Source organism: Bombyx mori, chromosome 6 (genome assembly GCF_030269925.1).
Source record: "Bombyx mori chromosome 6, ASM3026992v2".
Taxonomy (NCBI): domain Eukaryota; kingdom Metazoa; phylum Arthropoda; class Insecta; order Lepidoptera; family Bombycidae; genus Bombyx; species Bombyx mori.
In genome coordinates this window covers 4,158,682-4,174,749 of record NC_085112.1, presented here as the reverse complement: position 1 = coordinate 4,174,749, position 16,068 = coordinate 4,158,682, and the positions used below count along the sequence as shown (strand labels likewise).

The 16,068-nt window shown below is 39.5% G+C and overlaps 1 protein-coding gene across 3 annotated transcripts; it reads left to right on the top strand.

Moving 5' to 3' along the window:
* Positions 1-11,946: 11,946 nt before the first annotated feature.
* On the top strand, positions 11,947-13,804 carry RpL15 (ribosomal protein L15). Of its 3 annotated transcripts, none has more exons than XM_012694110.3 (5): positions 11,947-12,126; positions 12,266-12,553; positions 12,634-12,770; positions 13,087-13,197; positions 13,521-13,804. In XM_012694110.3, exons 2-5 carry the CDS (start codon positions 12,382-12,384, stop codon positions 13,713-13,715), a joined length of 615 nt encoding a protein of 204 aa, XP_012549564.1. In that variant the 5' UTR covers positions 11,947-12,126; positions 12,266-12,381; the 3' UTR covers positions 13,716-13,804.
* The last annotated feature ends 2,264 nt before the right edge of the window (positions 13,805-16,068 follow it).

Sequence of the window (16,068 nt, the reverse complement as noted above, 5' to 3'; positions counted from 1 at the left end):
CCTTTCGCACTCCTCAGCTTCACGGAACGCCATTACCAGGTCACAAAACCTGGCCATGGCCTTCCACGGATTCTAGTCCTCTATTTTTTTTTTATCTAAGCTGGTGGTCTAGAGCAGGGGTCGGCCTGTTTGTCCTTAAGGGCGCAATACTAAATTTGAAAATCACCGAGGGCGCATATTTTACAGATAATCAACAGGCATTAAAAAAGAGGTTTTTTAAAACTTTATTTTGTTGGTGTCATACATAATGATACATATTATTCAGTGTGAAACTATAACTATAATTAGGGATATAACTATAACTAACTTATAATTGGGGAGATATATAGAATTCCCGGTCCTTAAGCAATTATCTAAATGTGTAGTAGTACTTTTAAATGCACGGCCTACGCGTGGTCTATTCGAAATACGATCACACACTAACAAAAAATACGTGCGTCTTATTAGATACGCTCAAGGTTAGCAAACTGCTAATCTATGCACAATCCTAAACTCAACTGACTACTTGCTGTATATTGACAAGAATAAATTGCTCTGGCTATCATACATTTACATTAGTCCAGCGAGGGCGCATTACCGACCACCATTGCCGACCCCTGGTCTGGAGAAACCATATCAGCGTAACCTTAACTAGTAAGCGAGCTAACGGGACTCAAACCTGACGATGTTGCTAACACGAACTCTAGCAAAGAGCCGTGCTTCGCATAATCTACCACCGGATCGAAAACGCGACCCACTGAGAAGATCCGGCGAGAAACTCAGTGGGCTATGTCTGTGGGTTAATTTATTCGCCGAGCCCTTCGTCGCAAGCGACGGGTTCGCCGAGAACGATGACCGTTGCTTGGGGTACCTAAAAGCACCGTCTGGTCCTCTAGCATGCGGGCGACAACAACCCGTAAGGAGAGGTCCCTCTCCAGCACTGCGATGAGATCTCGCCGCGAGTATTTCCAACGCAGGCACGCTTCGAGCGCGTGCTGAGCGTCATCGTCCGGATACCCGCAATGATGGCAACCCGGATGTGGCTCTCTCCTGTAGATTTTCTACAGGTACCTCCCGAAACAGCCATATCCTGAGAGGACCTGCGTAAGGTGAAAGGAGAAAACGCCAGGTTGCCGATACGACCATGCCTCCAGCACGGGCACCTGGGCTTCGAGGGTGCGCCGGCGGGTGGCCGAAGCTTGCCCGATTTCAGCAACCACTCCCTCCACTTAGCGTACGCCACGTGACGCACAGCACGCTTCTGTCGATCAACAGCCGATGGATGGACGGGCGCTAGTGAAAATAGTGTAAGCATCACATCGTGAATACCGCTACCCATTTTCAGATGTGAGGTTTTTGTCTCAATTGTATTGTAATTACACAACTTATAGCTTTTGCAGCTTTGATTTTATTACACGATGCTATTTCTTGATCCTGGAAGTATTTCCTTATTATTTTATATTATCGTATTATCTTTATCTATTTCCAGGATTTGCATATCAACATTATCAACAAAGTCACATCGTTTGACCAGACGTCTTACCTTTTGTCCTACGAAGACTTCAACAGTGTGTCCGGATTTCAATATATATTGTTGGAGTTTGTATATTAAATGTAATGGCAGGCAACACTTGACACTTGATTAGATTTCGAATATTGGAATTATTTTAAATGTTTTAAAAAAACTGTCTCGTATGGACATTTGGAATTTAATTTATGTAAAATTAAACTCTGATTTTTTGATTGACTGTTTTATTGTGACGTGCGTGCGTGTCTTGAGTGCAATGGCAAAGAGGTTTTATATCTATGAAATATGTCTAAACGTCGGCGCGAACATCCTCCCCCTCGTTGAAAGGTCAGCTTTCAACCTTGAATATCTTGCGCTGAGGGCAGAGGACAAATACGTATTAGGGGCCGCCGAACACAGCCTCGTGTTGTTGATATGTCTGCCACTCGAGAAATTCCGTCTGGGCCCGGGAATAGGCGTCGAACTCTTCCGAGACGCCAAGCCATAGGCGGGACATGATCCTCTTGAATAAGGACAAGATCACCCACATTTAGCTGGGCAGCGTTGGTGCGCCATTTCGTTCGTTGCTGAAGTTCGCTGATATACTCCTTTTGCCAGCGTTGCCAGAAGTGCTGGCGAAGCTGCTCAACTCGAGCGTAACGTTGTAGCGTGTTTTGATTGTGATCTTGCAGAGCAGGCGATGGCAGGGAAGTCAGTGGTCTTCCGATAAGAAAGTGCCCAGGAGAAAGGGAGAGCAGGTCGTCAGGGGAACATGATAGCGGACACAGGGGACGACTATTGAGTATAGCTTCCACTTGCGCAAACAAAGTAGAAATCTCTTCAAATGTTAGATGCGCATTGCCTATAACGCGCTTAATATGGTATTTAGCAGATTTTACTCCGGCCTCCCAGATACCGCCGAAGTGAGGAGCATAAGTAGGGGAAAAAATGAATTTAATGGTTTCTTGTGTTGCAAAATCAAATAGAGGTTCTTTGTTATTTTGTAAAAAAGTACTTAGCTCTTTTGCTGCTGCTACAAAATTACGTCCATTATCACAGTATATTTCTATTGGTTTACCTCGACGTGAGATAAACCTTCTCAAGGTCATTATAAATGCGTCCTTGGATAAATCGCTGACCGCTTCCAGATGCAGGCATTTATAACGTAAACAAACGAACACACACAAATAACATTTAATCAATTTAGCGCCGCGCCCTTTGCGATTGAGTATGAGAAACGGGCCGGAAAAGTCTAGACCTACAGACAAAAACGGGAAGCCAGGGTTTATACGCGGAGCTGGAAGATCGCCCATTTTCGGGCTTAATGTTTTACCCTGAATTCGCCTGCACCGAACACACTTATAGACTGTGCGTCGAGCCAGATGCCTACCATTAAGGGGCCATACGTATTCTCTTACCGTTGCAAGCAGGAGTTGGGGACCGGCATGCATGTTACGTATGTGTTCGTGCTCAAATATGAGCTTGGTTAAATGATGCGATGAGTCAAGGAGTATTGGATGTTTCTTGTCGTAAGAATAATTCGATGCATTGATCCTACCACCGACCCGTATTAAATTATTTTTATCTATGAATGGGGACAGAGGTAAAATTTTTGATTTTGGATTTAATATTTTATTTGTGCTTAGTGAATTGTATTCTGTAGTGAATGATTGTTTTTGTGCTATTTTGCAAAGGTGAGTAAATGAATTGTTTATTTCTTCGATTGATAAATTGCCGGTTAACTTGATTTTGGGATTTTTTGAATTGTAAATGAACCTATTTATGTATGCCAATATACCTTTTAATTTATTTATTTTAGAGTAATTTTCGATTTTTATTACAGGCTCCAGGATGGCAGCCGGACTAGCGTATATGTTTGGTAAGTGTTTGGTTTTAATATTTTGTTTTATTTCAGGTAGCTCTTCATGAAGTTTAGTGGGGTTCAAGACTGGCCAATGTGTTTCGTCATGACCAAGGTAAGCAGGACCTGACCACCATAAACTCATGTTTTGAAGTTTATTTGCGTTAACACCGCGGGATATTAAATCAGCAGGGTTCATATCGGTAGGTACGTATCTCCAGGATGATGATTTTGATGTTTCTAGTATTTCAACTACTCTGTTGGCGACGAATGTCTTAAGCTTAGCGGGATTGCTATTCAGCCACCCTAGTACTATGCTTGAGTCGCACCAGAATATAGAACGAGATGGTACGTATCGTATAGAATCGAGTACACTCTTGCATAACTTAGCCGCTAATAAAGCTGCGCATAACTCTAGCCTTGGAATGGTCACAGGTTTAAGTGGAGCTACTTTAGATTTCGAGCATAATAAGTTTACGGTAGCTACATTATTGCAATCTATAGATTTTATATAAATACATGCCCCGTAGGCTCTTTGTGATGCGTCACTGAACGAATGCACTTCGATTGCGATAGGTGAGTCGCAAAGCACCCTCCTTGGGATTTGTATTTCTGATATAAATTTTAAATTATCAATAAAATCGTACCATTCAGTTTTAACATCATGGGGAACAGGTTGATCCCAATCGAGCTTGAGGATCCACAGTTCTTGTAAAATCATTTTAGGCTTAATAATGCATGGACTTAAAATACCTAAAGGATCAAATATTTTGAACGCGTCAGACATGATCGTTCTCTTTGTTACGTTGTTTGTATTGTGTGGAAATTTTATGGGAAAATGTATGCAGTCACTAGAAGGACTCCACCCGATTCCAAGAGTGCTCGAAGATTCACTCAACGCAAGATTTTCTTGAACGGCAATAAATGAATTGTCAAAAATAGAAGGTAAGTTGGATTTGTATTTACGAAGTTTGAAGCATGCTGAATTAAGAGCTTGCGATATTGCGGTTTGAATATAACGTAGCGTGAGCTCATCATCTGAACCAGTTATGAGATCGTCGACAAAGAAGTCTCTTTGTATAATTGTCTTAATAGTTTCGTCAGTACATTCCTCACCTACCTGCCACAGACAGCGCGTACTTAGATAACTAGCACTTGCGGTTCCGTAAGTGAGAGTATTCAGGCGCAGAGTCTCGATAGGCATAGACTCATCTTCTCTCCAAAGTATTAGTTGGAGATCACGATCGTCTTCGTGAACTAATACCTGGCGATACATTTTCTCTATATCGCCGGTCAATAGATATTTGTATTGTCGTGCTCTTATCTATATGGAGAAAAGAGAATCCTGAATACTTGGACCTACCCGAAGTATGTCGTTAACGGAAAATCCGGATGCGGTGACAGCTGACCCATCAAAAACAACACGGATTTTTGTACTTTCGCTATTGTCCTTGAATACAGCGTGATGACATAAAAAGTATGATAGTGGCGGTATTGGAGTATCAGATTTAGATAGGTGACCTAAACTCGCATATTCACGTAGGAACTCTATATATTGTGACTTTAACTTACCATTTCTACGGAACCTTTTCTCTAGATTAAGGAAACGTTTTTTTGCTGTATTGTATGAGTCACCCAGGCAGTCCGGGGACTCAAGCATAGGTAATCTAACACAAAATCGACCTGATTCTAATCTGGTGGTGTTTTCTACAAAATGATCTTCTGCAGCCTTATGCTCTATGCTTATTTTTTTGTTTTGAGGCAGATCTTCTATCTCCCAAAATTTAGATAACATTTCATGAATGTTTGTTGTATTAGATGGGTTATATACTGCAGCATGATTGCAATGTATAATAGAATGATGTGTGTTTAAATTATGTTTTGATGGATGATGTTTGGACGAATGATGTTTGGATAAATGATGAATAAATGTATTGTTGTTTCGTGATATGTTGTTTATGTTGCCGCCGACCAACCAACCAAATTTAGAATTAATTAACTTAACATTACTGGGGCCTATGGAACGTTTTTCGCTACCCAAAATGTCCCAAAAAATATCTGATCCAATCAACAGGTCGATTGGACCAGGTTGGTAGAAAGAAGGATCGGCTAGTTTAATATTGTTAGGTATATTTAAATGTTTGATGTTGATAGGAGTGTTAGGTAATATACCTGTTAACTGGTCGAGGACAAATAGAGAAAGTGTCACACTAAATTGATTTCGTAGTGACGATATTTGCGCAGTACAACTTTCTTTAATTGTATCCGCTATTTATTGCTGATTCCGATTACATTTAGGATATCAATGGATCTAGATTTAAGTGATAACCTTTGCATTAAAGATTTAGTGATAAACGAATATTGACTTCCACAGTCTAAAAAGGCACGTACAGTAGATTTTTCTTTAGTGTTTGGATTCTTCTTCTATATCGTTCCCTCACTACTGAGGATCGCGACCACATGCGATGTACTTCCAATGCACCCGATCATGGGCGGCATGGACTGCATGGTACAGACTACCACCGAGTGCTTCTCTTGCCAGATTTGACCATCTGGCTGGTGTTCTGCCCACGGCGCGCTTGCCTTCTATTCGACCCGTAATTATGAGCTTCTCTAATTCATGTCTGGGAGACCGCATGATGTGTCCGAAGAAGCTCATAACACGTTCCCGGCAGATGGAAGAGAGCCTTTTTCGGATGTCTAGCTGCCTTAGAATGGACTCGTTTGTTCGCATGGCAGTCCACGGTATTCGCAGCATCCTCCGCCACACCCACATTTCAAAGGCATCGATCTTTTTGATATCCCGGCTTTTTATGCACCATGTCTCCGCCCCGTAGAGGAATATGGGAAAGATCAGTGCCCGCACCAAGCGCACTTTGGTTATACATCTTGTATTTGGTATTGTGTCGCTCATTACATTCGCGACAGCTGCTTAATCGACAGTCAGTCACTGAATGACCAGCTCTCAAACAATTAGCGCATAATTTTAAATTTTCAACCTCAGACCATCTTTCCTTTATGTTTTTTGCTATAAATATGGGACAATTATAGATTCGATGGTTTTCTTTACAAATAATGCAAGAAGATGAATAATTTTGAGTGGTGCTGGTAAACGATTTTACATGGATTGGTTTATTATGAGTAGGGGCTGGGTGACGCGAAGTATTTAGTAATGTCTTGGTAGGGTTATCAAATTTGTTTCTATTTAAAGCCTCGAGAACGTCAGCACGATCGACCAAAAACTTAAAAAATTGTTGTAAAGTAGGTACATCGTCGATGCCATTACGCGTCTCCTCCCACTTGGTTAGCGTCGTATTATCTAGCTTGGAAGAGAGCATGAAGATAATAAGCATATCCCAATGATCAGTCGGCTGTTTCAAGTTAGATAGTGCCCGTAAATTTTTGGTTACATGATCCACCAAGAAACGTAGTGACCTTTCCGATTCGCGAGTAATGGACTGAATATTGAATAGTGATTTAAGGTGTTGGTTAATAAGTAATCGTTTATTATTGTATCGCGCACAAAGTAGTTCCCAGGCCTCTGCATAGTTCGCCGAGGACACTTCGAGATTAGAAATTATGCGCGCTGCGTCGCCCTCCAAATATGAAATTAAATAATGGAACTTGTGTATGTTCGTTATATGTTCGTTTTTATGCACTAGGTTTACAAAAGTATCATGAAATTCCAACCAGTGAAAATAGGACCCATTGAATTTAGATATTTGAATTTGCGGTAATTTTACACCAATATTGTGATGATCGAGACTACACTGAGCTTCCTGGAAGATCGATTTGCGTCTATCTTCATCTTTAATTGAATTTTGTTGATCGATAATATTTTTTGCTGTGACAATGTTTGTTACAATCTCCTGCTCAATGTTGTCTCTTTCATCGATTTCGAAGTCAAGATTATTAGAATTTAAGACCTCGATTTCACTTTGCAACGCATCAAACTTTGTTGAAAGTCCCTCAAATCTGCCAAGTTTAAGTGATAGTTCAGCTAGCTCAACATTTGATAATGTTGACTGCAGAATCAGCTTGTCGAGATAGTTTTTAAACTTGGTTATCTGACCCTTAATTGAACTACGTTTAGTCGTTAGCTCTTTTAAAGATCCGCGGATGGAACTATGTTTTTCACCGTCTGAAGGCATTTTGAATTATAATATAATGTAAACTAGTTACTATTTACAAATTTTAGTGAAATTCAACAAGTCTAACGCAATAAATATGCATATTGCAAAATGTAGGCAAGAAACCAATAGATTGTAAATAAGTAAGTTATATCTCACGCTCCTCACTGCGTCGGCATACCAGTTGGCGTGCGAAAAGCTGACGGCACTGATAACGCGCGATATGGCTCGTCCGTCGTACCGATGCTGTGACGTGAAGAGGCTACGCGCTTGTAGGCAGGGCGCAAGGCAAACTCTCGAGACGCTGAGCGCTGAGCTTCGGTGTCGCTTGAATGCTTGAATGCTTGAATGATGCTTCACGAACCGAGGCCGGCTAGGTCCAGGCTAATGCTTCCAATCTTGACGCCCAAAATGTTCTTCGCGATGAACCCTTTGATTGGTACGCGTCGTCTCGTTTTTGAAGAAGATTCGCGTTTTTTGGTTTGTTTTTTTTTTGAATTGTTGTCCTGTCACGGTCGCCAAATTATGTCTCGTATGGACATTTGGAATTTAATTTATGTAAAATTAAACTCTGATTTTTTGATTGACTGTTTTATTGTGACGTGCGTGCGTGTCTTGAGTGCAATGGCAAAGAGGTTTTATATCTATGAAATATGTCTAAACGTCGGCGCGAACAAAAACAGATCATTGTATTCTCGTAAGAAAATGTCAGTTACTTCTCATCTAGACACGGCAAGACAAACATGTAATAGTTTTATTAAAAATATATAAAGATAATAATTGTATTATGGTGTAAAAGTGTTCAAGCTATCTGCAATATAATTTTAATGAAGCAGTTGTGTTTTTAAATAGCCCCTCATCAACATAAAGAACCCAATCCCTTCAAATGTAACCGTCCAACAGGTTATGGGTCCAGAATTTATAAGGTAATATTTATTATAGTTTGCTGATTAAAACATCACCTACGCCTACAACATCACCATGGAAACGAAACTGTGTGTAAAAAATTTTTCTTAGCAACCAATATGTAATGAATTTAATGAAAATAAAACCATTCAAACAAATATTTTTGATAAATGGAGAGTTAGTGGAGTTCGAGAAGGTGATATTAAAGGAAATAATAGTAATGGAGTGTAATGAAGTAGAAATGGCGTAAAGTTCGAGAAGATGTTGTTAAAAGGCGAAATAATAGAGAAACAAATGAAAATGGAACAAATGATAGCAGATTAACAAATGAAAATCTGGTCATGAAAAACTTTGAGACATTAAGTGTACTCATTTAAAAAAAAAAAAAAAAAGTGAACTTGTGTTTCGGGATAAATGGGTTAGTTTAATAAGTTCTTTGGGAATTTAAATGTTGTATTATACAACAATAGATATATGTAACTGAAAGGAGACAAGGATAATTCAAAAATTAAGAGGGTGCTCTTTTTCAACAGAGGCAAACAATTAAGGGGGTGATCATAAAAATATATTTTTTTATTAATTATACTATAAATACAATAGATAGTCTAGCTGTGGAAGAAGTACACATTATTTGATACAAACATATTTACAGTCGTTTTTTAAAATCCTTTTGAATCTCTTTTATAGTTTTGTTTATTGTTGGTTTTGTTATAATAGATGTTAGGAATATTACTTTATTATTTTGGTTTTAGTTTTTATATTAAAATGATTGAATGGTTAATAGGTAAAAGAAAGTGAGAAAATTTAATAAGTGAAAGATATTAAGATAATGAAAGGTTATGGTAATGAAAAGTTATGTATGTGTTATGTGAATTCAAATGTTGAGTTTGTTGAAGTTGTGCGAGGTTATTTGTTATGAGTTATGTGGTTTGTGAGTGGAGTTGAAGGTGATTAAGGTTAAAGAAGTTAAGAGGGAGATTAACGTTAAATAAGTTGAGAAGGAGATAAAGGAGTTTAAAGGTAAAAGAGTCGAGTAGGAGTTTAAAGGTAAAAGAGTCGAGTAGGAGTTTAAAGGTAAAAGAGTCGAGTAGGAGTTTAAAGGTAATAGAGTCGAGTAGGAGTTAAAGGTAAAAGAGTTGAGAAGGAGTTAAAGGTTAAAGAGTCGAGAAGGAGTTAAAGGTTAAAGAGTCGAGAAGGAGTTAAAGGTTAAAGAGTCGAGAAGGAGTTAAAGGTTAAAGAGTCGAGTAGAGTAGGAGTTAAAGGTTAAAGAGTCGAGTAGAGTAGGAGTTAAAGGTAAAAGAGTCGAGTAGAGTAGGAGTTAAAGGTAAAAGAGTCGAGTAGAGTAGGAGTTAAAGGTAAAAGAGTCGAGTAGAGTAGGAGTTAAAGGTAAAAGGGTCGAGTAGGAGTTAAAGGTTATTAAAGAGGTTGAGAAGGAGTTAAAGGTTATTAAAGAGGTTGAGAAGGAGTTAAAGGTTATTAAAGAGGTTGAGAAGGAGTTAAAGGTTATTAAAGAGGTTGAGAAGGAGTTAAAGGTTATTAAAGAGGTTGAGAAGGAGTTAAAGGTTATTAAAGAGGTTGAGAAGGAGTTAAAGGTTATTAAAGAGGTTGAGAAGGCGTTTAAGGTTATTAAAGAGGTTGAGAAGGCGTTTAAGGTTATTAAAGAGGTTGAGAAGGCGTTAAAAGTTTTAAATAAACTTGAAGAGTTTATGTAGGAAGTCGAGAAGGAGTTAGACTATTATAGTTAAGGTTTTATATAGTTTTTTTTTTTTTTTTTTTTTTTCCGGGCCGGGGGCCGAACCTCCTACGAGGTCCCCGCGCCTAGGGGGCGCGCGGGGTATGTGAGACTCAACGATCTGCAGGTGTTGAGAGCAGATCGCGGGCCCAAGGATTTTAGGGCCCACCCACTAAACGACTCCCCTGCACTCTTACACCCGACGTCCGATCTCCGTCCGGGGTCAGAACCCGTTCAGAGTAGGGGGGTTCCCGCGGTCAACACTACAACCAGACACGCGGCGCCACCCCGAGGACGCCCGACTGACGGGTCGTCGAGGCGATAGTCGACGACCAACGACGTCAGTCTCCGCGGTACGGCGGCCCTACCAGGCCGCCCGGGCGGTGCCGCTGGTGTTCCAGGATACCCCGCTGGGCCAGAACCAGCCTGCCGGGTCGGAACGCGATACACCGCCGACCGGGTTGCTCTTCAACAGTATGTTCGGCGACGACAGCGACGACGAAAATGCGGACCGCATCGCAGTCCGCAGCCGCCGACGCGCCGTCCCGTCCTCCTGGTGCCAGCGCGCTAGAGTGACGGTAGCGTGCGGCGCAGCCTCAACCCCCTTAGGTCGCCCCGTGACCATCACCGGGAGGAGACTGCCTCCTCATAGGGGCTGGAGCTGGACAAACGCCCTCCTCCGGCCCCCGGCCCGACGGCGGCGGCACGGCGCCGAGAGGGAAGAAGAGCTCTCCCTCTCCCGTTCCGCCGCCTCCTTCTGCGAGATGGTGGACTCGCAGAAGTCGAGCATCGCCTGCCAGGACTCGTCGCTGCCGAGCATCGTAGCCACGACGGTCGGAAGCGACAAGTCCGGTCCTATTTTTGCAACGAGGACGCGGCGCTGCTCCGCGAAAGCGGGGCAGTACGCGAGCGTGTGCTCTGCCGTGTCCTCGTTGCAGCCACTGCAGTGGTGGCACTTCGGAGTCGGCTCCCTCCGGGCGACGAGGTGCAGGTAGCGACCGAAACAGCCGTGTCCCGTGAGCACCTGCGTCGCTCGGAAGGTGAGACGTCCTCGGTCGCGATTCACCCAGTCCGAGAGGACCGGGCGGATCGCCTCGACGGTCCGTCGCCCGTAGGCGGGGTCCGCCAGGCGGCGAGACCACGCCAAGGTTTTATATAGTGAGTCAAGAGGGAAGTTAAGGTTGAATGGTAGTATGGTTGAATGAAAGTACATTTTTGATCGAATTGGAGTTGGAGAAGTAAGAAAGGATTAAAGGAAGCGACATTAAAGATGGTATTAAGTTTGAAAGGTTGAATGAATAGTTGTTGGTTGAATTGAGGGATTAAGTGGAAGTAACGGAATGTAAGTGGTTGTGAGGTTTTAAGGTATGTATGGAAAGTAATTCATTTATGAAGGTCAGGTTAGCGTTATTCTTTTTTGGTATTAAATTATAGACGGAGAAAAATGTGTGCAAGTGTTGAGGGGGTGTGTTGGAGTTTGTATATTAAATGTAATGGCAGGCAACACTTGACACTTGATTAGATTTCGAATATTGGAATTATTTTAAATGTTTTAAAAAAACAGATCATTGTATTCTCGTAAGAAAATGTCATTTACTTCTCATCTAGACACGGCAAGACAAACATGTAATAGTTTTATAAAAAATATATAAAGATAATAATTGTATTATGGTGTAAAAGTGTTCAAGCTATCTGCAATATATTTTAATGAAGCAGTTGTGTTTTTAAATAGCCCCTCATCAACATAAAGAACCCAATCCCTTCAAATGTAACCGTCCAACATATATAAATACCCAAAGTACTGAATAAAAGTCTTGGATCGTTTTAGTGGATTGTTTTATAGTGGCTAAATCAAGTTGTGTAATCTATGGTTCAACCTTTACTTGGATAATGCATTATCTGTGTCATAGACAATAAACTTAATTTTATGATCTGTCTATCGGTTTGTAATTTGTAAACTCTGTGCACAGTTTAGTTTTCTTTTACGGTTTACCTGTGGGACACGCGAGACGTATGTACTTGAAAAATTAAATCTTTCAAAACCAAACTAATCCTTATCTAGTATCTTACAATAATGTTAAATATTAAATTCAGGTGAACGCCTGGTACGAAGTTCTCTCCAATTTTCAATAATAAATATTGTGTTTCAGTGTTTTCACAATGTCAAATTTGCGTCCAATCGAGCCTTTTCTGTGGCCAGACCGATGATGTGACTTCTGATCAATTTGTATTGATTTTGTTGCTAGGTCTGCCACAGGCTGCTAAGATGGGTGCCTACAGATATATTCAGGAGTTGTATAGGAAAAAACTGAGCGATGTTATGCGTTTTTTGTTGCGTGTGAGAGTATGGCAGTACCGTCAGTTGACTCGTATGCACCGCGCTCCCAGGCCCACAAGGCCGGACAAAGCCCGAAGACTAGGCTACCGTGCTAAACAAGGTAATAAACCACATTTATTTACTATACCTACTGATCGGCAAGCGAAACTTTTGATTAATGGTCGTAATGTGTTTTTGTAGGTTATGTTGTATTCAGAATCCGTGTGCGACGTGGTGGCCGCAAGCGTCCAGTTGCTAAGGGTGCCACTTATGGCAAGCCCAAGAGCCATGGTGTCAACCAGTTGAAGCCCACGCGCAACCTTCAATCCATTGCTGAGGTGAGTTTCGATTTGAATTAGTAGTATTGTTTTTGACAAGTTATTGCATTACACGTTTTTAGTATTCGTGTATATTATAAGATAAAGTTAACACCCAATCACAATCATGTATCCGTAAAAAAGCTTTTCTGTTGTTTTAATTCGTAATATGTGAAAATTAAATTAGGTACACAAAACTACCACTTTTAATATCTTAAATGTGCAGTAAAATAACTTAGGTCACTAGAATAATTTTAACAGCATTACGGTCTCAATAAAAAATTGCAAATTGAAATGAGATGTTGATGTATCTATTAACTTAAACATTTACTAATAGGAACGTGTTGGCCGTCGTTGCGGTGGTCTCCGTGTGTTGAGCTCTTACTGGGTTGCACAAGATTCTTCATACAAGTATTTCGAGGTTATCCTCGTGGACCCGTCACACAAGGTAATTATGCCCAATTTTTTACATGGTAATGTAACTACTGCCTAAACCCTACAAGCTATAACATTCTACTTTAAACAAAGCTAGTTTTTTAAGTACTATCTGGTAATTAAGAGTATTTGAATGATGGAGGCTGCTAGCAGATATAATTTTTACTTATAGTAATGAGTATTATTGCATTATTAATTTAAATGATGAATTTTTGTCATGCACCAATCTGAAAGGTTTTGCTGAAACTTCACCTACCATTTAATCTGAAATTGTATAAGATTTAATATAATTGTCCCAAAAAAAATTTTTGTTAAGTCTTACTCTTATTTGTTTAGGCCATTCGTCGCGATCCTAAGATCAACTGGATCGTGAATGCTGTACATAAGCATCGTGAGATGCGTGGTCTGACTTCGGCTGGTCGCAGCTCCCGAGGTCTCGGCAAGGGACATAGATACTCTCAAACAAAGGGAGGCTCACGCCGGGCAGCTTGGCTCAGACGCAACACTCTTCAACTACGTCGCAAACGATAAACATCTATCTAAAACTGTCAGTGACTTTCCATTTGCTTATTTTTGTATGCAGATGGAAAGCCAGTGGGATAATAAAATATTATTGCTAATTCAGTTTTTGCAATTATTATGGTACCTATGTCTACTGTCTGTGTAAGTATGTTTGATGTATTGTTCAATGTTTATTATGGCATTTGGTAATTAACAATTACTATTTCACCAGGTCATTCCAGTTGAGATCGGCTTCAGCCAACTATTTGAAAAGGTACTTCAATTTCTAGTCTCTTAGAGCTTACTAAATAAATATTTCAATGATGATACAATGCTTTATGAATGCGCAACCATGATTACCACGCATTTCAAACTTCCTTGGATGGCTGAATAAATTTAGATCCTTAATCCTTATAGTATTTATATCCCACAGTAGCATATAATAAATGATTTTTTTGTTTACAGTTTTATCACTGGCTGATGTCCATATCCCCAAAAGGTAATTATTTCATATAAATTATTAAAACTTCATCCAAATTCAATTTATTTCTTGTTGTTTTTACACTGTAATAAGAAATTGAATTTGGAAATATCAAAATATTGTCTAGGTGAGGTTCCTGTTACTTATTGACAGTAAACCTCAATCCGGCAACAAACATGTATATTATTTGGAATTTATATTGTGACGTGTTTGTTAGGTAATAGGGTTGTTTAAGAAGAATTACATACATTGTCTAATGAAATAAAATTTAAGTGACAGACTATGCTATTCATCTTGATGTATTTGCTAATTTTGTTGTGAAACTCACACTTAAGTTTTAAAGCTGAGACAGTTTTTACAATTAAATTGAGAGCTTGATATATATATATATTGATGTAAATAAATATATCAAAACTCGTGTCTGGATATTGAAGAAAAATTAAAGGGGGTACCTAATTCAATAAATAACAGAAATTGAACTGCCCTAATACATTGAATTTTCGGTCTTGTTTGTTCTCGCGTACCTATATCTGGAACTTTACAGCATTTCATATTGTCACAGGTAGATTCCAGTAATGAGAATACAACAATTTTCTGCAAAATATAGGCGTCGTTCTGTCCTAATGTTGCAAAAAAAAATAGATTTCAGAAATTCGTTTTTTTTACTGATAGGAATTAAGATTGAAAATAATATTGTCGGAAAGTAAGTCATTTTTACGTTTCGACACGAAAACATAGTTTGAGCTGTGGGGAAAAAAGTGGAATACATTTTATCTTACTTCTGAGCACATTTAACAAGTTCACACATTGCTTAGTCAATAAAAAGAAACAATGTTATTATTATCAAAAGGCATTCAACTATTGTTTTTATTCTATTTCAGGTAGTCTACAGCTTGGCTCTACCTCTGTCATTGCTGAAGTCCATGGGCGACGATAGTCACTCCCCATCAAGTGAGCTGTATGCTCGTCTGCCTACAAGAGAAATAAAAAAAGAGTCCACAAAGGGGCGGATCATTGAACCTCAGGAAGAATTTAATGGATATAAATAAGTTGAAATAAATTACTACCTACCCATTAATATTGGTTTAATTTTTGTAGTTCTGTGTTTTTTATTATAGAGCAAGGTAGTTTTGCCATTGATGTAGGTAGTCACCTTACGAACGACATTTTAGGAGTTTTGCAGACTGGTAAACGAGCCCATTTATTGCTAAGCAGTTACCATTACCCATGACATCGCAATCTGAAAGACACCACCTGTCTCTTCCGAGAACAATTTTTCAGTTACATAATTACTCATTTCGAATTTGACAGTAATTGTAGATGCAGTAGTATGGTGGTACTCTAGCTGACAAATAAAGTTAGTGAATGTAGTTCAGCTAGTACGCCAGTATATTATTATGTTTATTTTTAACTATGAACCACTCCTGTTAATTCCCTGTATGGCCTGTATGGCGAGGATGGTTGATGATTTAACTTCAGGTACCTAGGTAGGTAACCTATCTGAAATAAAAATTACACCAATTCATTTTAGTAATTTTATTTTTTTATTGCATGGATGGACGAGCTCACGGCCCACCTGGTGTTAAATGGTAACTGATGAATTAAAAAATCTATGAAAAAATATAGCTTTTTATAAACTATTGGGTACATACATACCTAGTAGTTTTATTTAAAACGCAAAATTCAAAATTTAGTCACATCCACACACCAGTGGATCCAAAATTATGGACGTAACACATATCGAGGCGTGAAGAGCTATTTGGTATAAGCGACATTTTTGAACCTTTACAGGAGAGCCATTTAAAGTTTAAAATTTAGAAAAAATATTGAAGTTCAATTAAAAACATCGAACTGTTGATGTTAATATCAAATAAAACGCACATTTAATTACAAAGATAAATG